Source organism: Impatiens glandulifera, chromosome 1, assembly GCF_907164915.1.
Source record: "Impatiens glandulifera chromosome 1, dImpGla2.1, whole genome shotgun sequence".
Taxonomy (NCBI): Eukaryota; Viridiplantae; Streptophyta; class Magnoliopsida; order Ericales; family Balsaminaceae; genus Impatiens; species Impatiens glandulifera.
In genome coordinates, this window is record NC_061862.1 from 27233733 (window position 1) to 27259939 (window position 26207).

The 26207-nt window shown below is 33.3% G+C and overlaps 3 protein-coding genes across 4 annotated transcripts; 2 read left to right on the forward strand and 1 right to left on the reverse strand.

Moving 5' to 3' along the window:
* Window positions 1-1017: 1017 nt before the first annotated feature.
* LOC124921156 (structural maintenance of chromosomes protein 3) lies at window positions 1018-16094 on the forward strand. 2 transcript variants are annotated; one of them, XM_047461777.1, is made up of 30 exons: window positions 1068-1184; window positions 2303-2379; window positions 2562-2636; window positions 2763-2838; window positions 4274-4312; window positions 4425-4492; window positions 4584-4655; window positions 5352-5431; window positions 5546-5624; window positions 6079-6196; window positions 6268-6443; window positions 7449-7694; window positions 7773-7894; window positions 8798-8942; window positions 9941-10113; window positions 10207-10306; window positions 10651-10787; window positions 10884-11085; window positions 11556-11643; window positions 11728-11877; window positions 12612-12763; window positions 12847-13038; window positions 13116-13299; window positions 13389-13459; window positions 13535-13686; window positions 14370-14538; window positions 14623-14769; window positions 14859-14957; window positions 15367-15541; window positions 15741-16094. In XM_047461777.1, exons 3-30 carry the CDS (start codon window positions 2622-2624, stop codon window positions 15929-15931), a joined length of 3618 nt encoding a protein of 1205 aa, XP_047317733.1. In that variant the 5' UTR covers window positions 1068-1184; window positions 2303-2379; window positions 2562-2621; the 3' UTR covers window positions 15932-16094. The 2 variants fall into 2 exon arrangements, with proteins under 2 accessions (XP_047317734.1, XP_047317733.1); XM_047461778.1 differs by lacking the exon at window positions 2562-2636 and having other exon boundaries at window positions 1018-1184.
* Window positions 16095-16836: 742 nt separating this feature from the next.
* Window positions 16837-25873, reverse strand: LOC124921159 (tRNA(His) guanylyltransferase 1-like). The gene is made up of 14 exons (XM_047461780.1): window positions 25598-25873; window positions 24372-24499; window positions 23727-23858; window positions 23579-23623; window positions 23223-23392; window positions 22960-23045; window positions 22548-22655; window positions 21852-22108; window positions 20835-20966; window positions 20531-20745; window positions 19815-19900; window positions 19616-19723; window positions 18950-19128; window positions 16837-17445 (listed from the first exon to the last, which is right to left on the reverse strand). Exons 2-13 carry the CDS (start codon window positions 24473-24475, stop codon window positions 19024-19026), a joined length of 1548 nt encoding a protein of 515 aa, XP_047317736.1. The 5' UTR covers window positions 24476-24499; window positions 25598-25873; the 3' UTR covers window positions 16837-17445; window positions 18950-19023.
* On the forward strand, window positions 16940-18024 carry LOC124921160 (protein RESTRICTED TEV MOVEMENT 2). The gene is made up of 2 exons (XM_047461781.1): window positions 16940-17062; window positions 17159-18024. The coding sequence occupies exons 1-2, from the start codon at window positions 16972-16974 to the stop codon at window positions 17851-17853; spliced, it is 786 nt and encodes a 261-aa protein (XP_047317737.1). The 5' UTR covers window positions 16940-16971; the 3' UTR covers window positions 17854-18024.
* Window positions 25874-26207: the final 334 nt, after the last annotated feature.

The window sequence follows — 26207 nt, forward strand, 5'->3', positions numbered from 1 at the left end:
TTAACACACCACAATCTAATGTCCGTCTACAACTATCTATCATCTAAACATCACTCAATCGATATTTAAGATGCTACATAAAATATCTAAGATTATTGCATCAAATTACAATATAATAAGATGTAAAATGCCCCTAATTCCCAAAAAAAACACAACAATATATGCCTAATTATGACATAAACCTACGTTTAACCACATAACTACCATTCCTCACAATAACAATTACATAATACAACCAAAAAACAAGAAAAACAAATTAAATCCACAATAACAAAAGCAATTACACACATCTTATTTCTACCGAGATGACAAAAATTATCAATATTATAAAAATATTATTTTTAAAAATTAAATCAAAATATAATTATATTATAATATTATTCAATATATAATTTCTAAGTAGTCTATTTTATAAAATATAAAAGTAATTTTATTTTATTATAAAGTGTTTAGTTTTATTTCAAAATAAATTTAATGGAGTCTAATATATTACCAAGTTTATTTCAAATACAAATCACTTTCTCGTTTTCACTTTAGTCTATTTGAAAATTATATATATTTATTCTTGTTAACTCTAATTTTTGTAACTAAATTTAATTTTTAACTTTGGTTAATTTTTAAGAATGTTATATTTAAAATAAAAAATTATTTTATGATAAAATTATAATTTTTAATTTTGTTTAATGTTTATATAGAACCATATTACATATTTTTTTTAAGTTACTATAAATTTTATAGGTATCAAATATATTATACTAAAATTAAGATAAAATAAATATATGAATTTTTTTATACCAAATTTTATATAAATAAATAATTAAGACATACAGATCCACCAATTTTGATACTAGTTGTAAATTATAATTTTTAAAAATAATTTTAGTATGATACTGCCGGTTAACCACGTACCGGCCCGAACCGGCGGTCTATGGAGATTTTCGTCATGTTATGTCAATCAGTCGACCGGTTCACATTGACCCTCGTTGAGTACTATTTTGTGAAGCTTAAAGCGGGAGCTTTTCCCTCTCTGTCCTGCAAGGGCTAAATTTGGCTGAAGGCTTTCGGTTACATGATAACAACGGAGAGTAATCGGCAGATCAGTTTCACTTCTTCTAATTGCAGCAGGTGAATTTAGTCCTCTCGTCGCCTCTCAATTCTACTGCCGTCCTTGCCAATTTCTCTGTGTAAGTATTCTTTCATCTTTTCCTCGTGTTAAGTTGTTCATTTTGTCACGAACAGTTACGTTTCTAGTCTCTAATTCTTCCTACAACTAGATAAACCTGTATTTGCCGTCTTATACCTTGATTAATCAGAAAATGGAGTGACTTGTGTTGACTACTTAACGCAGAGCAGAAATGAACAACTCAATTGGAGCTATTGAGTTGAATGTTAGTTTATAAAGACGTGATAACGCTTTTTGGGAATTACGGGAAATTAAGCTATATACGCAAGTGTGAAAATCTTAGTACTGTTGAATTTGAAGTAGCATAGTTAGGTCAAAGCGTGAACTTCTATGGGAAGTCTGATTCATATGCAATATATTCTGAGACTTAGCTCATTACTTCTCTGTCACTTTCCTGTTGGAACTTTTCTAAGTTGTGAGAGTTTTTCTGATTGAAATGTGTGATAAAATTCAGTGATAACAATGAACCATGAAAGGGATGAGAAGACAGAGTGATAAAATAGGATGGGTTTAAAAGGATAAGAGGTTAGGATACAGAGTTCTTTTGGAAATATATCATATCATCCCTTCTGCCTACTCACATCATTAAATATAAAAACCCTAGCTGCTACGGGGCGGTTCGGAAGGGTGCATACAAGGAACATTCTATCCCACTAACAAATGACCACGTGACCGTGGTCGTGGAACTAAAATAAATAAAACATTTAATAAGTGTTGATCTCTTGTGCACCGGTCTACCACAAATAAACTGTGACGAAATGCCGGACAATTTTTTTCAGATCAGTGTTTTTTTATGCACCTTATCTTTATATAATTTGGATATAGTGTATTCAATTCGTATTCTGAAACCCGTAAATAATTTACCCTAGCCTGAAAATCCTATATATTATGTGAAAAAAGATACAACGATTTACCTTTGAACTGAAATTTTTAGACGATAGGTCTACAAGGCAAACACAACTGTCATTCTCAAATGATGCCCTTTCTGACAATGTATTTAACCTCTGGTATTAATGTTTCTAGCTTCTTGACTCACGTGGTCAAGATTACCATAACTGGGATCATCTATTTATTCTTGAATCTTACTGAATTTTGATATTAATTTTTTCCATGCTGTAGCTGGGCTGAAGTCTTTTTTCCGAAGCTATATATCTGAAACTGAATAAGCTATCATCTTCAACATGTATATAAAGCAGGTATATGACAATCAAAGATGGACTCTATTGTATGTTTTATTAATTATTATTTTTATTGAGTGTTATTACTTGTACAATTTTTTCTTATCATGTTGTTGACTTATGTGATCATGATTACCATAACTGGGACCATCTATTTATTCACATCTTACTGAATTTTGATATTAATTTTATCCATGTAGCTGGGCTGAAGTCTTTTCTGAAGCTAAATATCTGAAACTGAATAAGCTAACATCTTCAACATGTATATAAAGCAGGTATATAACAGTTAAAGACTGGACTCTATTGTATGCTTTATTGATTATTATTTTTATTGAGTGTTATTACCTCTCCCTCTTTTCTTATCATGTTATTGACTTATCTTGATGCTGATCTTTCTACAGATTATTATTGAAGGATTTAAGAGCTATAAAGAACAAGTGGCTACTGAACCTTTCAGTTCAAAGGTCAACTGTGTTGGTATATATATTTTTTCATGCTCCTTCTCAAAAAATAAAAAATTTCATGCTATTTCTGACTTTTCTTTCATTGTGTTGTTCAAATCAAAGAAATATTTATGGTGCTGATTTGGTTAATACATCTATAGAAGAGAGTTGTATTAGTTTTAACCAATAACCATTCTATGTATGTCTTGTATACCTTTTAAACGACGAGATTCCAAATGAAGTGACAAAAAAGAAGACATGAGTGGTTGAGTTTAAGCAAGATGATTGTCTGGATGAAGATATGCTACATAAATATGTTTATGAAAGTAGTGAAAAGAAAACCATAAGTTTAACTGAAGTTTGTGCTGTAGACGGCTGATTTCAGCAAATTAGCAAAGTGATATTATAAAACAATTTTTCCATGATCACAATCATTAAGAAATAATGAGGACCCATTTTATGAAGAGGCATCGGTGATACCATAGTAGAGTAGATGGATGTTGAAGTTCACCATTGTTCATTTTGCACCTATGTTTGACATCAGAAGAGGGTCTTGTGTGGGAGAGCTTTTGGTCAAAGATCAGAAGCTGATTCATTTTCTATGCTATCATTGTTTTGAGGTAAAAGGTGACGAATATTCTTTAATGGTGTGAGCGAATATCAGGACTAAAGAGACAAACTGTGGAGAATGAAGCATATTTATACACCTACAAGGATAGAAATGAATAATGATAAACTTTCCAAAGTTAGTGTTCAGTATTAATGTAGAAATTTAAGTGAGAAGAAAATATGTAGAGAATTGTATTGCTTGTTTATTGCTTGTCCTTCAGTACATAAGAAGTCTAATTGATTTGCTACTGATAACATTCCATTCTTAGATTAGCAAATCAATTAGTCTAATTGATTTGCTACTGATAACATTTCATTCTCGCAATGGTTTGACTTTCCATATTTCTACAATTAATTTAACTTATAATTTAATATTAGTTTAAAGTGAGTGAAGATAGAGAATTGACCTTTGTGAATGACAATACTCTTTACTGCAGAAATAGAGCTTATAATCTATCTAGGAAAATTAAACTCTTGGTTGTTGAGAATTCTCTGACAGCAAGGGTTAATATAATGACTTTTATAAGAAAGCTGGTCATAGCTTTGGCTTACTTTCATTTTATCTTGAAAAACATCTATGTTTTCCTCTTTCTGCATGTCTGACATATCGAAGTTTTAATAAACCTATGCTTAAGAATTTAGTCAGGTGAGTGATTCCCAAACTTGATTTCTGTAAGGAAGGCAAGAAAGTGTAATGGCCAAACCCTGCTTAATTTTCTTAAGAGTCCAACTATAAAAAGGAATTTGTTTCTTCATGGAAACTACTCACCTTTTCTTTGTAATATGATTCTGCTTATAGCCTTATTTTTATATTAACACCAAACATAGTCTTGAACTTATTTTTTGAGTCTATTCTGCAGTTGGTGCTAATGGATCTGGCAAATCAAACTTTTTTCATGGTAAGTATATGATTGTTTTTTCATTCATATACTCCATCTATGGCGTCCACTTTCTTATAGACCTGATTAATGTTTCCTCCATTATTATGTTAATGTTCCAATTTTATTTTAGCAATTCGTTTTGTGATAAGCGACCTCTTCCAAAACTTGCGGAATGATGATAGGCATGCTTTTCTCCATGTACGTTCTGCATCCTACTAGATCTCTTAAATTGTGTTCATCACTTTTCATACCATCATCTTCCTTTACGTCTTATATCCTGTTTCTTCAGGAAGGTGCTGGCCACCAGGTTTTATCTGCTTTTGTGGAGATTGTATTTGATAACACTGACAATCGCATCCCGGTAAATCTTCTGGATGATTTATGCTTCTAAGATCTAGTTTCATTAGCATATTAGCTGGCATTTTGTTGCTCATATGTTCAACAACTTATTTTGTTGAAAGATTTATCACGTGTTCAAGATCCTGAGGAACTTTCTTCATTCCCAGTCCATTCACTTCATATTAGTTCAATTTACTTCACTGGGCAACCAGTCACATGGGTTGGAATATCTGTGAACTATGTAGATGCTAATTGCTGTAGTTTGTAGGTTACTATTGTATGCTTAAATGCTCTTTCTGAAAGTATGTTACTGTGTTTAGATGGCTACCCAAGGTTTCTAAAATTCTAAGTTGATATTTAACTTGAGAAGGCTCAGAATATTTTTTTTAATAAAAAAAGGTCAACTTCTTATTAAAAAGAACGCAAGATTCGTTCAAATGTTACAAAGGGGGACGGGAAAAACAAAGTAACAAAAAAAAAAAAACAGAAATTTTTTAAATGCCAATAAGATCGAAAAATTCCCATTATATTGCATATCTTAAAATCAGTCAACCCCTTTTCCCTACTATATTGCAGCTACAATTCCAAAGATATTTCATTGACAGAAACAGACACAACATATGCAATACATTTTAAATGCCATTTTCTTCCTTCTCTCTTTTGTGTGTTTTCATGCATGTTGAATCATTTCTGATTTAACCTATCTAATTTGTTTTAGGTTGACAAAGAGGAAGTGCGGTTGCGGAGGACTATTGGTCTTAAAAAGGATGAGTACTTCTTGGATGGTAAACATATCACGTGAGTCTTACTGTCTACCTTATGTGAACTACCTGATATATACCACACACTGTTTCTTTATTCTTATTCTTTCTCATTGTCGAACTTGTGGTCATATCATATGAGATTTTGCAGGAAAACAGAAGTAATGAATTTACTTGAAAGTGCTGGGTTCTCTCGCTCCAATCCTTACTATGTTGTGCAGCAAGGGAAAGTATGCTTATTTTTTGAATCTGTTAACCTTGGGCCTTGTTTGATGAAGGGTCATTTGAATTTAATCCAAATAACCCCTTATCCCAGCATCAATTACTTCTTTTTCTCCCTCTGATCTTTTGATATGGTTTCTCTTCTCCTTTCAATCTGCAATTCTTTAAATGCATCTTGTGTTTTCATTTTAATGAAAAGTTGACCTTTTTAAAAAAAATCATTCAATCATCAAGCAAGATACCAAATTACCCTTACTTTATTTTGTATAACATTTGTAATTATTAAATACAAAGACATTTTAATCATTTATCCCAAATGATCCACTTTTTTCATCAATCAAGTTATTTTTTTCCTTCCAAAAATCAGGTTATTTTAAAAAAACCTTCCATCAAACAAGCTCTTGCTATTTCAACTATGGTATTTTGATAGTTGCAATTGAATGGTTCCTTAAATGGTTACAGATAGCATCATTGACATTGATGAAAGATGCTGAGCGACTTGATTTACTCAAGGAAATCGGTGGGACACGAGTTTACGAGGAAAGGCGGAGAGAGAGTTTGAAAATTATGCAAGAAACTGGCAAGTAACCATTCCTAAACATCTTGGTTCTGGCTCACAAGTAAAAATCACTGACAACATTTGCTAATCAGGTAATAAGAGAAGGCAAATTATTCAAGTCGTCCAGTATTTGGATGAGAGATTAAGGGAGCTGGAAGAAGAGAAGGAAGAACTTAGAAAATATCAGCAGCTTGACAAGCAGCGAAAGTCACTTGAATATACCATTTATGACAAAGAAATTCATGATGCTAGACAAAAGCTGTCTGAGGTTAGGTTTTCCATTGGATGCATTTTACACGACATAGCACAACACATTTATTAGTTTTAGTGTGTTATCAAAACTTCTAAAGCAAGTATCTTACCTTAATTACCTAGTGGAAAGGGAATTTTTTGGAACAGGGGACACTCTTTTCCTAGGTGAAGCTTGATAAAATTTCTTTTAAACTTACAAAAATTCTAGTAATGGAAGGACTATCAAGACTTCTCCATTCTTCTCTCCTACAAATATTTATTGGGACTCATACATTGAGAGTAGACAAAATCAAAATGAATTTTGATTCCCCAACAGCGACGGCTTAAAGAAGAGGAACATATAATTCCTAAATTCAGCCATGATAAACTATACTTTACCTCCAGACACACCTCATTCTGTTGTTCCGCCAGTCTTCAAATAAAACAAAGTTAACAGAAATTGGAAACTTTGAAGTTGACATGAGGTTATACTAAAATTGAACACCAAAATTTGGAATACTTAATAAATATATATTTTTTGAAAGACTACTTAATAAATTAATAGATTAATAAAATTATATGAACAAATTATAAGACTAAAATTATTATGTAGATTACTTCACTTCTATGGTATGACCAGGTTTTGTACCCTTCTATTAGACTATTAACTTTAGACAGTAACATGCTAAGATTACAGGGTCTACAAAGATTGTTAAGATTCCTTTAAAGTTGAAGCTATTCCTTTCTGATTGCATCCAGTAGTTTTGTACTGTTATTTCTTATTCAAGGTTCTCACAAGGATGTGACATTTTTCCGGATCTTCATTTTCTGTTCAATCGCTTTAGGGTGTTAGATAGTTCAAACTCTACCAGAAAAGATACTAATAAAAAAGAAAGTTTATTTAAATAGTTGAGCTTTCATTACATGAAGTTCGTTAGGGTTTTACCTTATATATATTTCTCTAGGCCCTAAAACTAACGACTTTCAAATATCCTGGCCTGTATTAGTATCATATGAATTGTGTAGTTTTCATTTGATGCAGATAGAAGATGCCCGGAACAAAGTCTCTGAAAAGTCAACCAAGATGTATAATGATGTTCTGGATGCACATGAAAAGTCCAAGGAGTTGGACAAGAAGATAAAAGATTTGATGAAAGAAGTTCAAACTCTAAACAAAGAGAAAGAAGACATGGAGAAGCAACGGACAAAAGCTATAAAAAAACATGCGCAACTTGAACTTGATGACAAAGATTTTCAAGAGCGAATCTCAGGAAATCTCAGAGCCAAAGTACACTCTTGACAAAACATCCTGTACAACAATTTTATGTTTAGAGTGTCCGCGTGCTAATGTGTTTTTTGACCTCAGGATGATGCTGTGAGACAGCTTGAGGTTTTACAGAAAGAAATTGAGGACTCAGTTGAAGAGCTTAATAATATTAGACCTTTGTATGAAATACAAGTCAAGGAGGAGGAAGAAATAACCAAAAAGTATGTTTCCTTTACATCTTCAGCATGCTACTACTTTATAGACCTCTAAATTTTTTCATCACGCTATGCTGCAAAATATATCTCTTCCATTGTGAATTTTGTTGTAAGTCGTAAGCGCAAAATGCGTTTACAAGTTACTAGCGAAAACCAAAAACAAAGGAAGGAAAGACGACCAAGTTTATTTGTCTTTAGTTTTAGTTCCTGAAATTTCCATTTGCTTTCTTCCAAATAATTGTGTTTATGAAGATCTAGTATTTTATTGGAATTGAGGGCCTATATTTTCATTATCTGTTAAATATTGTTATAGATTTTTATCATAATTATTCATTTCATGGTTGCAAATGTTGAAAAGAGCTTGATATCTATCCTCACAACCAACATAATTATCAAATGTTCCACCTCTTTGTATCCTGACTCCTATCACAGCGAATGTAGTAACTGTATATGAAGAGGCAATGCTAATCAGCTTTTATGTTAAAATAATTTGCCTTAACACCTTTTAATTTTTATAGTCATTTTCAGTTATTAGATTAATATTTGATTTAAGATTCCTGAGCTATTTAGTATGTACCTTTTATGGTGTACTAGTAGTCAAGTGCTGGTTTCAGTAGTTTTATACCTTAAAGAATGCTAGTTTAGTTGTTAGAGGCCATATCTCATTGGGAAGAGAATTGAACCCTGAGTAAACAAGGGGTGAATCTCTTTCAGATGTGCAACATGGGTTCTTTCAATGAAATATAGTTGGACTTTAATGTTGGTTCAATGAATAAACTCCTCTGGATGGATGCCATTCATTTTTTACATGCCTGTATGTACTGTGTATTTAATCTTCACATATTAGTATCTTGTTGCTGTTGGTGGTGACCCAAGTTTTATAATATATTTGTCTGTAAAAACTATCAGTATAATGGAACGCGAGAAAAAGCTTAGCATCCTATATCAAAAGCGTGGCCGTGCGACCCAGTTTGTCAATCAAGCTGCACGTGACAAATGGCTCAGAAAAGAAATTGCTGAATATGAACGTGTTCTTTCAACAAACCAAAATCAGGTGATTATGTTACTTACTTACTTTTCTTGGACTCCATTTATATTGATGTTGATAACTGCTGCATTCTCAAATACACAAGCATGCATATGAAAAATTGGTTTGTTACTTATTTAATCTTTGAGATTTGTAATTCTTAGGGCTTAGTGGCATGTAGATAACTATTCAGCATTTGTATCTCATTTATCTATTTTTTTACATGAACTTTTATTTATTGGGTGCATGATTGAACTTTTATTTGTATCTCATTTATCTCATGCTATGAAGCTATTCATCTTCATTGTACATGAAAACCGGACATTTAATATATGGACATTTGCAACATTTAACTTGTGGCTTGGTCTGTCTGCTGCAAGATCCAATCCTAGTTTTTTTGTGACCCGGGTTGAATCCCGGGGATGGCTAGGATTACCGACTTTCACAGTTGGTAGAACGGAGGACTGTAGTTGTTGAATCCTTGTTAAATATTAGACGATCTCCAAATTTGTATTGAAGCCTATCATCGTTAAATAATAGACTCTTTTAGTGTAGTTCTAATTTTGTTGAATCGTGTTAGTGGTTTGTTAGGAACAATATCGTATACTTGAGGAGCCTGGCTAATCAGGAAGAAAACCTTTGGGTGGTTGAGGTGATTGTTGGCAAAGGAAATGCTTTCCTACATATTAAGACATTTCACCAGTAGTAAGAATAATAGAAAATCCCACCGGATGCGCTTTGAATGGAAGCAGAGGGCAATGACTGTGGGGTGTCATGCTAGTTCTCCCTAATTCAAAAAAAATAATAGAAAATGAAACAATCTATAGCTTGCACCTATTAAACAAGATATGGGATAATGTCAATGCCTAAATATTGTGACAGAAAACAAGGACTTTTGTGGACATCTCATGTTATTTCTTCTATAGCAATTCTTCATTTTATCCTCATGTCCTTGTACCAGCTCAATGTGCTACTTTATTTGCTTTACACATACTTAGCATCTGTTTTATTGTTTTATGCTCCAGGAGGAAAAGCTTAGATATGAAATTCAGCAACTCCATACTGATATGAATGACCAAGATGAAATAATTCAGCAACGGAAAACTGAAATAAAATCCTTAGAATCCGTCGTAGCTGGATACAAAGAAATATTCAAACGCCTCAAGTCAGATAGAGACAAGCTACAGGATGAACGAAAGTATGAGATATTATTATGATAATCTATCTTGATATGTTCATCAATACAATATGTTTATCTTCTTGGATATGACTATATATGCTCTTCATCTAGGTCCTTGTGGGGAAAAGAAAATGAGCTATCCACTGAGATAGATCGTCTTAAAACAGAAGTCGTGAAAGCAGAGAAGAGTCTAGATCACGCCACTCCAGGAGTAAGTACTTCATTCACACATAGGTTATGTACTGAAAGCAGCTTCTGGTTATCGAGAGAGTCACATGCTTGAATATATAATGAAATTAGGTTACTGTGGGTTCAAATAGATTGAAGTTTCTAATCTTCTTCATCCTAACGTTTAACATGCTCCCTTTCAGAGGACACGTGATATAATTCTTCTCCATCTCATTCTTAGGGAATTCTATTATTTCTGTCTTTGCTGTCTTGAGGAAGATTTATGTCGGAGACATTTAGTTATAAAGCTTGTGTATTTGTTGTCGCTTTCTTAGAAGATTCAAGTCTTTGACATATTAGTCTTGATGCATTTATTTTATTTCTCAGGATATTAGAAGAGGACTGAATTCTGTGAAAAGAATATGTAGAGAGAATAACATCGGTGGTGTGTTTGGACCAATCATTGAATTGCTTGAATGCGATGAAAAGTTTTTCACTGCTGTTGAAGTAACTGCTGGAAACAGGTCAGATAAACCACATGATGTCCACGAACTGTATGCTATGCTTAGTGTTAGAATCTCAAACTGACATCCTTGATTTTGATTATACTACTTTTGCAGTTTATTTCATGTGGTGGTGGAATCAGATGATGTATCAACCAAGATTATTAGACAACTTAATGCATTGAAAGGCGGACGAGTTACTTTTATACCATTGAACAGGGTGAAGGCTCCACATATCAGTTATCCTCAGAGCTCTGATGTTATACCTCTCCTAAAGAAACTCAAGTTCTTGCCTGAATATTCTCCAGCTTTTGCACAGGTTAGCTGTGGCAATGATGTTTGGTTGAACTAGATTTATCTAGCATATAATCATTATAATTTTAATGTCTGATTGAACTAGAGTTATCTAGCACATTATCATTAGAGTTGTAATGTTTGATTTTTGTGTGTATTCCCATTATTTTTTTTTCTTTGTCCATCTTCACTTCATTCCTATTGAAACAATGAAATATAATCTAGATTTTCCCTAGTTCATGGTATTCACAAAAGAATAAAAAGAAAAATCTGCAGTAGTCACTGTTGTATGTTGCATAATATAGAAAGAGATCTGCCTGGATTTTGGTCTATCACTCTCTCTTTCCATGGTTACATAATCCAAATAGTATTTACTCTACATTTCCTCTAAATTTATTAAGTTTGTACTTTTTTGTTGAGCCAGAAAATTGTACAACTTTTTGTATTGAATACCTTGTATATGTCTGATTCATTACTTTTGTGGGCCTTTCTTAGGTGTTTTCTAGAACAGTAATTTGCAGAGACTTGGATGTGGCTACAAAAGTTGCTCGAGTTAATGGTTTGGATTGCATAACATTGGAAGGTTGTTGATGGGCTTCATATGATTTTCTAATATTTCATGTTCTAAGCTCTAAACATTTATGAGCTTACTTAACTGTCTTTACAGGTGATCAAGTCAGCAAAAAGGGGGGTATGACAGGCGGGTTTTATGATTACAGGCGTTCAAAGCTCAAGTTCATGAATATCATAAAACAGAACACAGTGACCATCAACAAGGAAGAAACTGCGCTCGAACTGGACAGAATTAACCTACAGAATATCCTTAACTTTTTATGCACATTCTCTAGTCTCGTGCAAATTCTTGATTAATTGAACGTGTAGAGAAAGAAGCCTTTGATCCTCTCTTTCCCTAATCGCTTATTGCACTCTCTTGCAAAAGCAATGCTAGGTTTCTTTGATCCTGTCAACTACATGTGATGTCAAAATCACATACTTGTTCATAACCAGATTTCATATTTGCTAGTAGTTGCTTTGTGCTCCTGGCATATCATGTCGTACAATTTGCTTCCAGTAAGCTTGCATGGTTTTCTTTTTAAAAAAAAAGCTTGCATGGTTTTGACATTTATTACTTTTCTACAAGAATAATTTGTTGTTCCTTTCTGTGACAGGGAATAGTGTGCTAATAAGCTCTTTAATTTTCGTGTCGCAAGATTTTTCCTTAAAATTTACTCATCCTTTTTGTATCACATCTGTAACAGTAAACTTTTAATGCAACGGATCTCGAAAATAATATTTAAGTATTGCAGAATGATGACTGTTCTTTTATAGCTTCTGATTCTTCTTTCTCCATACTCACTAAAGGTTAAACCTTCATGCACTCCTGATCTTAATATTTATGAAGTCTTTGCCTTCATTTTAAACATCTAAATTCACTTTCTTGCGCATTCTCAAAGAACTGAATAGTCTTTGGTGAAAACGTGACTACTCCAGGATTCTGTTTCTTGTCTTCCAATGTCAACTTGGTTTCCGTCTTCCTTAATTTTTTCCCACATATTGACCAGAAGATTGCAGAACTTGTTGCTGAACAGCAAAAACATGACGCTAAATATGCTCATGATAAATCTGAACTGGAACAACTAAAGCATGAGATTGCTAGTGCGGATAAGCAGAAAGAATCCATAGTTAAAGCTCTTGAGAAAAAGGTTTTGTTAATAAGCATGTAAGTACTTATTTGTCATGTTCAATGGAGTTCTCTGACTGCTTTGAATCTCTTACTGTTCTATAGGAAAAGTTGCTAGCTAATATAGAGGCTCAAATTAGCCAACTCAGAGCTAATATTTCCCTGAAACAAGATGAAATAGGAACTGAGCTTGTTGATCATTTAACCCCCGAGGAACGAAGTCTGCTGAAACGGTTGAATCCTGAAATAACTGAGTTGAAAGAGAAACTTATTACTTGCCGGACTAATCGCTTAGAGGTTTGGTGCTGCATCTGTAAGCATTGAGCGATATTGTTCCTTTTTGTGTTCTGATGAATAATCTTTTTTGTCGCTAGACTGAAACGAGAAAAGCAGAGCTTGAAACTAATCTATCAACTAATCTCGTGAGGCGAAAACATGAGCTGGAGGCAGTAAAAGCATCTGCAGAAGTTGACACAGTGCATGTTGAAGCCGAAGTAAAGAGACAGGAATTAACTGATGCAAAATTACTTGTTGATACGGTTACTTTGCAGCACAAAAGTAAGAAATGGAGACTACTTATGTTGCAGCTTTTACATGAACTATTTCTGTAACTAATATCATCCTTCTGATGGTCTTTTAATGCTCAGGAGTTGTTGAAAATGTGGAAGATATCACTAGGCAACTCACAAGGAACAGAGATGAAAAGAATAGATTAAAGGTAGTTTCTTGTTTAAAAGGTTGAAATTTAGTGGTAATTGTCTGTTGTTGATAAGTAGATTCTTCCTGTATACAGACTTTGGAAGAAAACTACCAAAGGGCAATCCAAGATGAAGCTAAAGAACTGGAGCAGTTACTTAGTAGAAGAAATACTCTTCTTTCTAAACAAGAAGAGTATTCCAAAAAAATCAGGGATCTGGGTCCATTGTCATCAGATGCTTTTGATACGTATTACATCTCTCTGATTTCTAATTCTTGTATTGAGTTAGTGAATGCCATTCTTATCTTATTCTGGTCTGATATCTGATCAACATGTTCTTTACCCAGTTACCATCTTACTCAGTTTCTAGGTTTAATGTTCAGTCTCACCATCAAATCATTTCATTCATTAGCCATGTTTTTCTAAAATTCCAATATGTGTGCCTCCTTGTAGCCAGTTTATTACATTAACTTCGACCCAACTAAGTTTCTTCAAATTAAAAGTTTAATGTTGAAGAAAAATTTGCTATTTAGCATTCATTTTTCATGCTACTAGGAGGCACACATATTGGAATTTTATTTGACATATACACAGGAGTCAGATTGACAAACATGTCAAAATGGTGACCTATATTGTTCATTTAGGCCTTGTTTGATCTAGGGTTATGTGAACAATCAATTGGTTATGTCCAAATAACCTTTAAAATCAGTTATTTGGGTAAAAAGACATTAGTGTATAAAAATATAATGATAAAAAAAACCAGGGTATTTGATTAATGATTTGAATGACCTGATTGATGGGATGGTGAGTAATTTGAAATTAATCTCATATAACCCACATCAAACAAGGTCTAACTTGCAGGGGTCATGCATATATTTCAAGTTCATGCTCTTAGATATGATTTCTCAGTTTCACAAGGTTGCAATTACAGGTACAGAAGGAGAAACACAAAAGATTTGTATAAAATGCTTCATAAATGCAATGATCAACTGCAGCAGTTCAGTCATGTAAACAAGAAAGCTCTTGATCAGTATGTAAACTTCACGGAGCAGCGTGAAGAGCTCCAAAAAAGGCAGGCCGAACTGGATGCTGGTGACGAGGTTGTTGAAATTGCATTAATTGTTTTCTACTTTTGATGTTGCAACTGTAAGCTTACTGGTGGCATTATTACCTATCTCTTGCAGAAAATTAAGGAGCTTATTTCTGTTTTGGATCAAAGGAAAGATGAATCAATTGAACGTACTTTCAAAGGTGTTGCTAAGCATTTCCGTGAAGTATTTGCTGAACTTGTGCAAGGTGGCCATGGGTATTTGGTTATGATGAAGAAAAAGGTTTAGTTATTCATGTGCATCTTCGATGATGTAAAATGACTGTGTTCACATAGTTCGAGCTCACAAAATGATAATGGTTTGTTTCATAGGATGGTGAGCCTGATGATGATGATGATCACGATGAAGATGGGCCCCGTCCTACTGATATGGAGGGAAGAGTTGAGAAATACATTGGCGTTAAAGTAAAGGTATGGATTTATTAATCTCAAGGGAAGAGTATATTATTCATTTTTATAAGAATTTGAATTGAAATTATTATGCTTGGAGAAATTATAATTGTAATTCTCAAGAAAACTTGATAAAATCATTTTATTTTATTTTCATTACTAACTCTTTCCTTTATAGCAAGGAGTTGAAACTCAAGAAGTAACTTTGAGTTTAACTCCCAAGTGATTTATAATTCCAATTCTAACTCTTTTATTTCGAGTCATCAAACAAACAATGGAATTAGACCTGGATCCCCGAATTCCATCTCTTCCAAATGCTATGATGAGAGCTTTACTGATTCCTCTATAATTTGATTCCATGTGACTTCTTATTTTTTGAGGTGTTTATTTACCACCCTCTTTAATGAGGGACTTAAAAAATGGCTGGCAGGTCTCATTTACCGGACAGGGAGAGACACAGTCAATGAAGCAGCTCTCTGGTGGTCAGAAAACAGTGGTAGCATTGACATTGATATTTGCTATACAGCGATGTGATCCCGCTCCTTTTTACCTCTTCGATGAGATAGATGCTGCATTGGACCCTCAGTACAGAACTGCTGTCGGAAGTATCCTTTCATTTATATTTATAATTATGATAAAAATTAATAAAATTGTGAAGGCTTGATTAGCTGAGTGGCAGAGACTCATGGCCACAAGATTGTGGGTTCGAGCTTCTGTGACTATTTTCAGAAAATTTAATATATTTATTTTGGGTGTGGGTGTGATGGCGGCGGTTGTAGATCCTTGATCTTGTTTTAATTGTAGATATGATCCGTCGTTTGGCAGACAGCCACAATACACAGTTCATTACCACAACTTTCAGGCCCGAACTAGTGAAGGTTGCAGACAAGATATATGGGGTGACGCATAAAAACAGGGTGAGCCGTGTGAATGTAGTGGGAAAAGACGAAGCTATAGAATTTATCGAGAATGACCAGTCTCACAACATGGAGTGAAGAAGTTAGTTATGTTATTATTGTTAGTCTCTAATATATTAAACTTCCCTTTGTCTGTCAAAGACTTGAGTTTTAACATAGGTGAATCAAACTGTGAAATGCTTTCTTACTCAAATCATGTTAGATTTTACTTTAATGTTGATGTTGATTTTAGGTTTTCATGCTCATGCATATAACATGCATGTGTTATTTGTATTGCGATGTGTTCTCAAATAAGTTATTAACTGAAAAGAGTTCTTAAATTCATGAAAAATATGCTTTAGGGTTATTTGAATTAATAAAAATATTTAGCTTATTTGGGTAAAAGAAATTAGAGGTATAAATATATTAACTTTGAATTATGAATTCATACTAGGATGGATCAGGGCGAAAATGCGTTTACGATTTTTGCGTTCGGTTTTAGGAAATTCTTGCGGGTATCGTTTTACCGTATTTTAAAAAATATATATATTTCACAAAATTATATAAACGAATTTTTTTATATATATTATAAAAAATAAACTTAATATTTTTTTATAAAATATATTAATGTTATATATTTAGTTATGTTTTAAACCGAATTCGAGATAAGACATAAGACTGCAACTATAGTTCTATAAAATTATTAAGTAAAAATATTCTTTATTTATTGGAAAGCTCAAAATCAAGTTATCCAAAATTTGTATTAATTTTCTTTTATATTTCATTAAATATCTCAAAACCCACCAATCTTCTCTTACACAGCCACCCCTTTCCTGTATATTTTACATTATGACCATAATTAAAAGTTAAGAAAAGATTTTGTCCAAACAAATAAATAACATAGAAGAACATTCACTTTGCCTATATAAGAAGAGACCAACAATAAAAAGATGCCTTGCCTAAGAGAAATATTCAATAACTGAGAAAGGCATAGCATCTAATAGGGGCAAAAGCAACCATTTATTAAATATACTACAAGTTAACAATAGGTTCCCATAACTATTTAAGTCCACCATTTCTATCTTCTCTTCCTCACCCATTAATACACAGATTTCGCCTATCCAAATCCCAACCCGAAAATGGCAGGAAATCGCAGCTACCAGGACTTTGAGCCCGTGACAGAATGGAAACGTGGAAATGAAAGCGACACACTCCTCCTATACCTGCCTGGTCTGTTCTTTCCCTTTCTCTTATATTGGAATTATATCACTCACAAAAAAAAATCATGACTTTCAAATCCATTGTTTTTTCTTGTTATTTTTGTAGAGTTCAAAAAAGATCAGCTGAGAGTTCAAATCAGTAGTTCTGGAACATTGAGGATTAGTGGAGAGCGTCCTATTGGAGGAAACAAATGGACCCGGTTCACTAAAGAATTGTCTGCCTCCTCTAACTGCGACACCAATAAACTAACCGCAAAGTTTCAAGCTGGAATACTCTCTGTAAGGCAACCGAAAAGAATCACTCCAACTGAGAATAAACCAACTGCTGGAAGTAGCGAGCCAAAGCCCAAACAAGATCAACCGCAACCACCACAGCAGACGACCCCAACAGAGCTGCATAAAGTTGGTCAACCAAAACCTCAGAAAGCAAGCCAAGAAACTGCTCAATCCGCAAAAAACCAAAGTGATGAACCATTAAAACAAGAAACTGCCAAAATTAACACTAGTTTGGAAAAGGATAAAGAGCCCAGAATTACTTTTGGGGATTTGGCAAAGAAAGAAACGGATGCTGACAAGGTTCAAGAAACGAGTGGTGCTAAAGAAGAGAATGGTAAGGAAAACGAGAAAGCTGGAAAGAACAAAAACAGAGACGACGAAGTTGCTGAGAATGGGAATAAGAAGAGCTTGGTTAACCTTGGGAATCAGAATAGATGGATAAGCCTGGTTCTGGTTGTTCTATTTTCTATCTTGGTTGGGCTTTATCTTAAGAATGGCAAGTTCTTTGAAGGGTTTGAAAATTAACAAAACTGACCCGACACAGATGTAAAAGTATTTTCATTCTTTCAATGAAAGACGACCACAATAATAATAATAATAATAATAATAATGTAAATGTAATTCATTGTTATTTGTGTAATAAACATGCTGCCAATTTTCATTTAAGGATATTGGTAGCTTGATTGATTATGCAGGCACTTCCACTGAAACATTGAAATGTTGCTCTTAATAAGTATAATCTGGCTCCTAAGAGCAGAAGTATGTCAGTTAATTTGGGGCGAATTTTATTCAGTCTGAATGTTAAAACATTTTGTCCTTGTTACCAAAAAAACTAAGGTAACCACATAGATAATTATTCCTTAATTTTAATACTTGTACTTAAACTATTGTTCTTTTTAGATAAACCTTTCATCTCTAAGCTCCTTTTAACCAAATTATTTACCTTCCAAATACTTGCTCACTAGTAATATAAAATACCCATATCCTAGACAATAAAAACCTTCACCCTGCGTAATTATGTGGAAACTTCCAGAAAAAGACTTTCTACATACAAATCAACCAATGTCGAGCACCTGGCCTTTAGGTCCGAGGAGAACCAAATCTTAATAATGACCCATGCAAGTTTGGGAAACTAGTGGGAGACAATAGTTAAGATCCTTAACAGAGGGACAGATCAAATGGAAGGGGCTAACTTCTGCTTCAACGCCAAGTTCCATTGGTTATTCTTCCGTGGTATCAATCGCCTCATTAAGGATCTTCGCTACTGCTACCCACTTCTTTCCAATACTTGCATGGGTCTAGATTATGATTTCGTCCTTCTCAGTTGTAAAGACCTAGGGCTCCACTAGCAGAGAAAACTAACTTGTACGGAAAGGGGGGTTCGACTATCAAAGACATGGTCTAGTTAGCAAAAAAGGGTAGTGCGTGACTAAAACATTTGAGCGAAAAATAATTATGTTAAATACTAAAGTCTAAAAAGGACTTATTTTAAAATGAAAAAAAAAGAAGTCTTACAGTTGAAGGATTGGTATATAGAAGAATAATGGTTTAAGGTTGAATCTCAAAATTAGGGTTTACTTTTAAAATAATGCAGAAATAAATAATTGTTTTTTTATGTCACCTATGAGTAGAAGAAGCATAGATGGAGTTGAGAAACCCATTGAAGAAGAAAGTGATAACAGCCTGAGGAGCCATTTAAGCAAGAATTGTTGCGTGTTCATCCCAGAAGCTCTCATCAATTATATTGCAACAATCAACCACAACTATCTTCCTTGATTTTCCTGCAATAATATTCTCTTCCTGCATTCAACAAAAATCTTCTAAAACCTGAGCATCTTTAAAAACAATATTTGTCACTAAATTTGGAAATCGAAGACTCGTCCAGATTCTTATGTGGAAACTCGTTTACTTGTAAATTTTAAACCATTGGGGCCATAAAGCACGATAAAGATTTATAAACTATATTATGTTCAATCTTAAGCCAAAATAATTAATTCTACTCCACTTAACTTGTTTATCTGCATTTTACTATCTCCTCTCTTTTCCATCATATTATGGCTAATTAGGAACATTTTCCCACTGCTATCTATAACAAGCACATATACTTATGCTATTATATATCAAACCAATCCTTTTTAATCCATCATTCACCTAATTCTCTTTTTGTACTTACCAGAGGTTCATTTATTTTTATTTTAGAAAGGAGTTTTTTTTTTCCGATTCAAACTTAAAGAGAATTATGGAGCATGGAATAAAAGATATGAGATATTGGGGCAGAGCGCAAAACCTTGTCCCAGAAGACAGAGGATCCAAGACGGAACATAGCTGGTAATTTCTTATAGTCAATACCAAATTTTTGGATTAGTAATTCATTCTTCTGATTAGTTTGTGAGCCCTGCCAAATAAATTAATTATCCTTGTAAGTTGTAATAATTATTATCGATTTAGGCTATTATATAAAAATGAGACTGTAGAGAATGGATTACCTTTAAATATTCTTGAGATTCCCTCTTGCTCATCCCAGACTTAACAAGCATCCAAAAACAAGTGTTATACTGATTGTTAATGTGGCCTGAGTTAAGTCACAAAATACACAAACATTAAGTTTATCAACCATTTTTGGCAAAGAATTAAAACTTGAATTCTTATTGCTCAATTGTCATCCCCAAGAAGTTCAGATACCAGACTTGTCAAGGATAAATAAAAAGAAGGGAATATAAAGTGGGAAAATATGAATGATTTGTGAAAATATTAGCATCCTACTTAACAAATCCTAAAAACGATAATGTAACAAGGCTGTCATAGATCCAAGTATGGGAGACCGTAGTGTCCTGTGAGCGGAAAACTATCAATAAGTGTGAACTATTAAGTTATATTCACCTTCAAGGGGACTATAACTTATATCCTAACATGCATTGCAAACCCACAGGTCCAGGGCATTACTCAGAAGATTTCCAAAATTACCTTTTTTATCAATGATAAAAGGGTAGTTTAAATATTCATCAAAAAAATTAAATACATTGATCACTATATACAGAGGCATTTTGTAATGTACATTAAGAATACGATTTCTGGAGCCCTATTACTAAAAGCAGCAAATATGCAGGCAAACAGCCAAAACCATTTTATTTGGTTTATATTAGGAAAACAAAGCTATAGTATTTCTTTTAGGAGAATAATAAAGAAGTATGAAGATACTCACAATCAACTTGTCTCCATGTTAAATAATCTTTAAGTATCCCTGTTGATGGATAACATACCGCCCTTCCATCAAAATATGGTAGACATTTCAACTCTTTCTTAGGGAAATGTTCTCTCCATTTCATTATATACATGGAAGAGAAGAACGAAACGATGACAGATACTATTCCACTGGCATGCCTCTGATAGAACTGTGAATCCTTCTTGAAAACAAAGCTGAAAGGAATATTTTTTACAACCATTTAAGCTACAAATGCGATGGTAGAATTATAAACTGCCAATATAAAGAAAGTATATGCCTTTACCTGTACTCGTCGCTTACTCCATATGAGAAGACAATATCCTGGAACTCTTCCAACACAGATGAAGCACATGCATTCATAAGATTCAAGGCCTGCTCATCGTTTGGTTTCTCAAATTGATGAGCATCACAAAACCTAGACATGATAAAGATTTACATTTACGTTTCTTCACAATATATATACAAACTGAAAGAAATTCCATGCACAAATTTGACTACTACTGACTAATGAATGAACCCTAAACAGAGAGGAGAGTATATCATTTCTTTTCAGTTGAAACAAAAGGGGAATATGCACAGGATGGGGCTATTTTGATCTCATAGGAATCTAACACTATTGTTTCTTTTTTTTGAAAAAGACTATTGTTTCTTTTTTTTTCATTTTGTGTTTTGTCTCTTTCCTTGTACAATTATGATTGCTTTTCGTGCTCATATCCTCTTTTAAATCCTTAACAAAGTTGACCTTTTTTTCAAAAAAAAAAATAATGTTCTTGGAGTGATACAACATATAATTGGAACACCAATAATAGTGGACTGTTTGCTTAACCAATTGTTCACCTTTGCATTGGCCACCAGCAAATTGAAATTAATGCTAGACTAAGATATTCCTCAAAAGAAGAATTGCATGACTAATTTCTCTAAAACAACTGAACAATTTATAGATTCAAATAAATGTATTCACTCACATCGCTTGTCAATTCTGAAAAGGCTCTTAGGTTTAGATTAGGTACATAACCTATTGTTTTTCACTATCAATTTATAATATCTACATCCATTTATAATGAGCTTTCAGATATATAAGTTCACCTGTTCACACCTTGGTAGGAAAAGAAAGGGAATTTATTGTACGAACAAGGGAAAATATGGCATATACCTTACATAAAAGTGCACTTACTGTTATAATACAAGTAATTAAATGCATTATCAAACAAAACAAATTACTGGTAAGATTACTTTGAAGTAGGCATTTCTTAATGCTTAAAAACAACATAACTTTGGATAGACTCATAGACATATTAACCTGTGAAAGTGGACACCATCAATTCTAACAACAATCCAAGTTGAAAGCATCATCTTGTTCTCAAATTGGAAGGACTTGATATAGTCTGGATCCAATTTGGTGATGCTTTTACCAAACTCTCCTACTTCTTTACATAGATATGTATGCCCATTCCAGAAGCTGCTGGAAGCTATTTGTCCTGAATGGACCAGTATCACCTTTTTACGCAGTCTTTTAACAGGAACGCCACTATCATTATATTTTACAATATCTTCCACCTGAGCAAAAATATGTGGTTAACTCAAGGTGTCTCTGTGGCTTTGCATTTGTTGTATATATAATCTTGAACTCCATGAACTCATGTGATCAGTAAATATCTAAACGCTACAACTTCTTGAATCATGGTGATTTTTCTCCTCACTGTCTTATTTACACACTGCATTATTGTTCAATCTTATGTGAAAAGATATTGGAATTGAAAACTACAAGCAAATCAAATCTTTAATTTAAAGGTGGGAACACAAATTAATCAGGAGAGGATAGATATGAGGGTGGGGGGAGACTTGGCCACAAATGTCATTTACAAGTGTGTTCATACTTTTACCATGAAAGTATATGAAGCCTTGAGGTTCACCTGAAGCTTAATTTCTGTATCTTACTAATAACGGGAAAAATGAATACCAGAAAAAGAGGGGTGGAGCTAGAGAAAAGAATAACCTCTGTTTTCAAAATACACGATCCTTGCCGAAACATCGATGGAAGGTTCTTGTAATTGACACCAAATTGCTTGAAAAGCAGCTCATGTTTCCCTTGTTTCTGGGTTCCCTTCAGAAAAGTAAATTAAGGGGGACAAATATAAGACCGGGATGGTCATACAAATTATCAAACATCATTAACACGGATGCATGGTATGGAAATCATCATTATTACAAAAATTTATCTTTAGTGAAATATTTACCCTTTCTCAAAAAAAGGAAAGAATATATGCATATCAGCATAACCATTGGCAATCAAGTCATACAATCATATCACATATTTACAAGATATTCCTTAATCAATTATTATTCCCTGATTTTTCATATATTCTAAAAAATGCTTGAGATTTTCACTGTGCATAAATAACAATTACCTTTAAAGCTTCTCTGGCATCATTTTCTTTCTTCCCACATTTAATGAGCATCCATAAACAAGTATTATATTGATTACTCTCATGACCTGCAAATCAATAAGATAAATTGAGCTTAAACTGTTAATTAACTAAAAAAAATCTCGCACACCCCTCTTTCTTGGTTACATTCTATAAACAACGACGGTTACATCAAAATATTGATCTTATAAAAACCATTATAGGTTGCTTGAGAAAAAGTCTTCCACTGGTAGATGGTCACTTACATTCAATCTGTCTCCATGCAAGATACATTTGGACAACCTCAGATGATGCACAGCTGATGACTCGAGATTCAAATGAAGGGGGATATTGCAAATCCTTGTCAGGGAAGTACTCCTTCCATTTTGTGACGTATAAAGTGGTGAAAAACGATACAATAAGGGACAAGATTTTGCTGCAAATAAGTGTAATAGTGAGCTAAAATAGTTGAAAGAGAATTAGTAACAAGATGATTTTATAAGATTCATATATAATAAGCTTCATATATAATAAATAGCCACCAAATACAAAAGATGCCGCATCATCGTAACATTGGAAAAACAATACTTTTATGGATAGACTAAGAGCAAAGACAAAGTACCTGGAACGTCTTTGGTAAAATTTGGTTGACTTCTTGAAGACAAAACTGTAAAAATATATCATGGAGGATGTATAAGACTTTTGAATGAGATGAGTGTACAGTATACAAATAAAAAAAGGTTAATCATGAACAAATAAAGTGAACATGCCTATGCTCGTCGCCATATCCGTATGAGAAGACTATGTCCGAAAACTCTTCCAAAACAGAAATTGCACATGAATTCATTAAGTTTAGAAGTCTCTCATCATTAGGTTTCTCAAGTTCATGAACATCAGATAATCTGTAAAGAATTCAGACAAAATGAAATCATTAATATTAATCACTTTAAGACATAACGTCCAACACCTAAACACTACTAAAACCCAGATTGTGGATCCTATATTACATGTTCATATGATTCCCTTATTGATTGTAAACTACAAGTCTTTTATACTATACACCAGCCAGAAATACATGTAAGAATTTAACATGATAAAGCAATCTGTTCATAGATAGATCCAGAGCATACAATAGCATCATGATGTTAAAGACTAATTAGTCATATCAAGTAGCAAAACTTTGTTACCACTAGGTAAGAAAAACATAATAGCTTTTCAAATGATTAATCAAATCTTAAAGTCTATAATAGAACCAAACAGAAAGCAATAAAGGGTAACAAAAACACATATACATGCTATTTTGAAACAAATGTATACAACACATAAGTAAGATATAGCTTCAGAAAGATGAATCATTTTCCAATATCATAAACCGTCATAACAAGACTATTGATTTTGTTGTGGTTGTAACTTACCTGCAAATATTGCAGTTGTTGATTCGTACAACAATTATGTTGGGTAGCATCACCTCATCTTCAACTTCAAAGGATTTCACATACTCATACTTGCTGTTTGCCATGTCACTATTATAATATATAAGTTCCTACAAAATTAAACATAAAATAAATTATCACATACATATGGGCTATTTCTCTGTCATAACATTAAAGGTCATAAAGTTAAGCAAGCATAAAGATTCATTTTCATAAATTTCATCAACATGGACCTCTACAAATATGTTTACATATCTCGAATGCCAGAAAAGGATTAAATGACCATTATAAGCACTGGCAAGGTCAATTCAGATCTTCCAAACAAAAATTGTTGGTGATTAAATCAACTTTTCTACTTCCACACAATATTTAGCTACAAATGTTATATCATCTCTATAAATGAAAGACATTCTCCCACTTAATACAAGACTCGTACTTTCCATTCTCAACCAACTAGTTAAAGGAAATACAGTATCACCACTTCATAAGAGACTCGTACTTACCTTTTTCAACCAACTAAGTCCTATCTTAAAAATAAATAGTTATGGAAGGGATGAGCTTGACACCTAGTAAATAATCCATCCACTCAGCAGACGTATCAAGCAACCATATAAAACATTTTTAAACAACATTTCAATTAAACCATTCTAAAATAACAACCATCCTTTAGATATCTAGCTTTGCAATCATGACTAAGATCGCTCAATAATGCATTAGAAATGTAAAGAATTTCAGCTTATCATATTGTGTTAGAATGAATTGACAAGTTTTCAGCTTATAAAATACACCAATAGCATACTAAAATTTTTAATCCGATCACAACAAAGAAATGTTTCAAAACTTCCTCCCAAACCAGCAAACGAATATTCAAATTTCACACCATAAAGATGTCTAGTTTTCAACTTCAATTTAGTACTAGAACACTTAAACTTCAGTCTATGTCCATAGAACGTCATAAATGAAAATAATTCGGATTCCCCAATTCCAGCTATAATAAACTCAGCAAGAATTGGCACTCAGTTTGCTTCTATTTAACTAAATAAAGTTCACCCCATTAGATAGATAAGCAATCCCTAATATCAGCAAAGTAGCAAATAAACATCTATCTCATTTAAAAAATTACAGTACAATTATCTGATTAAAGATGCACCTCGATTAAAAAAAAGATAACGGTATCATTATCGAACACATGGCATATGGGTGATTACCTGATAAGAGGTTGCTTGAAGGAGAGCACTTCTGGAAGCTTGAGACGGCACTGGAGGTTTTGGCTGTACGGAATGCTGAACTAGGTAGGATTTTCCGTCTGTTGAGGTTGAAAGATGAAACTACTGTGGTCCACAGTTGAATAGACTAGTAACTTTCTCTGCTTCTGGCTGCGGGCATTGCTTGAAGTCTGGAAGGTGTTTGAATAGCAGGCACGTTGCTTCCTTCGGCCTTCAAACACGAGATTTGTGGTTTGGCGTTGGCGATATCGCATAGGGTTTTGGTTTGATGTTAGAGTTTTACTTATTTGATATATTTAAGTTCAATATATTATTTTAATTAGGAGAATTTTATGAAATAACCAATTAATTTATTTATTTATTTGCAAAATTGACCTTTAGATCAAATCACCTTTTCTCTTCTTTCTCTTCGACAAATTTGACGAAATAACTCTGATAATAGGGTTATTTCTAAAAATAACATAAAGGAATAAATTTTGCAAAAATAACATTTTACCCATAGCAAAAGGCACTTATACCCTCAAATAAAAATATGGGGTTATTTCCCGTTTTCCCTCCATCTCCTCATTCATTTTCCCTTTCTCTTCTTTCT

Coding starts and splice junctions, on each gene's coding strand:
- LOC124921156 (XM_047461778.1), top strand. Junction 6,444..7,448: donor CTAGACAAAAGCTGTCTGAG/GTTAGGTTTTCC, acceptor CATTTGATGCAG/ATAGAAGATGCCCGGAACAA. Junction 10,114..10,206: donor AAGCTACAGGATGAACGAAA/GTATGAGATATT, acceptor CTCTTCATCTAG/GTCCTTGTGGGGAAAAGAAA.
- LOC124921160 (XM_047461781.1), top strand. CDS start 16,972: ATGGCAGGAAATCGCAGCTACCAGGACTTTGAGCCCGTGACAGAATGG. Junction 17,063..17,158: donor ACTCCTCCTATACCTGCCTG/GTCTGTTCTTTC, acceptor TTATTTTTGTAG/AGTTCAAAAAAGATCAGCTG.
- LOC124921159 (XM_047461780.1), bottom strand. CDS start 24,475: ATGGCAAACAGCAAGTATGAGTATGTGAAATCCTTTGAAGTTGAAGAT. Junction 23,624..23,726: donor GGATATGGCGACGAGCATAG/GCATGTTCACTT, acceptor ATATTTTTACAG/TTTTGTCTTCAAGAAGTCAA. Junction 23,393..23,578: donor TTTTACCAAAGACGTTCCAG/GTACTTTGTCTT, acceptor ACTTATTTGCAG/CAAAATCTTGTCCCTTATTG.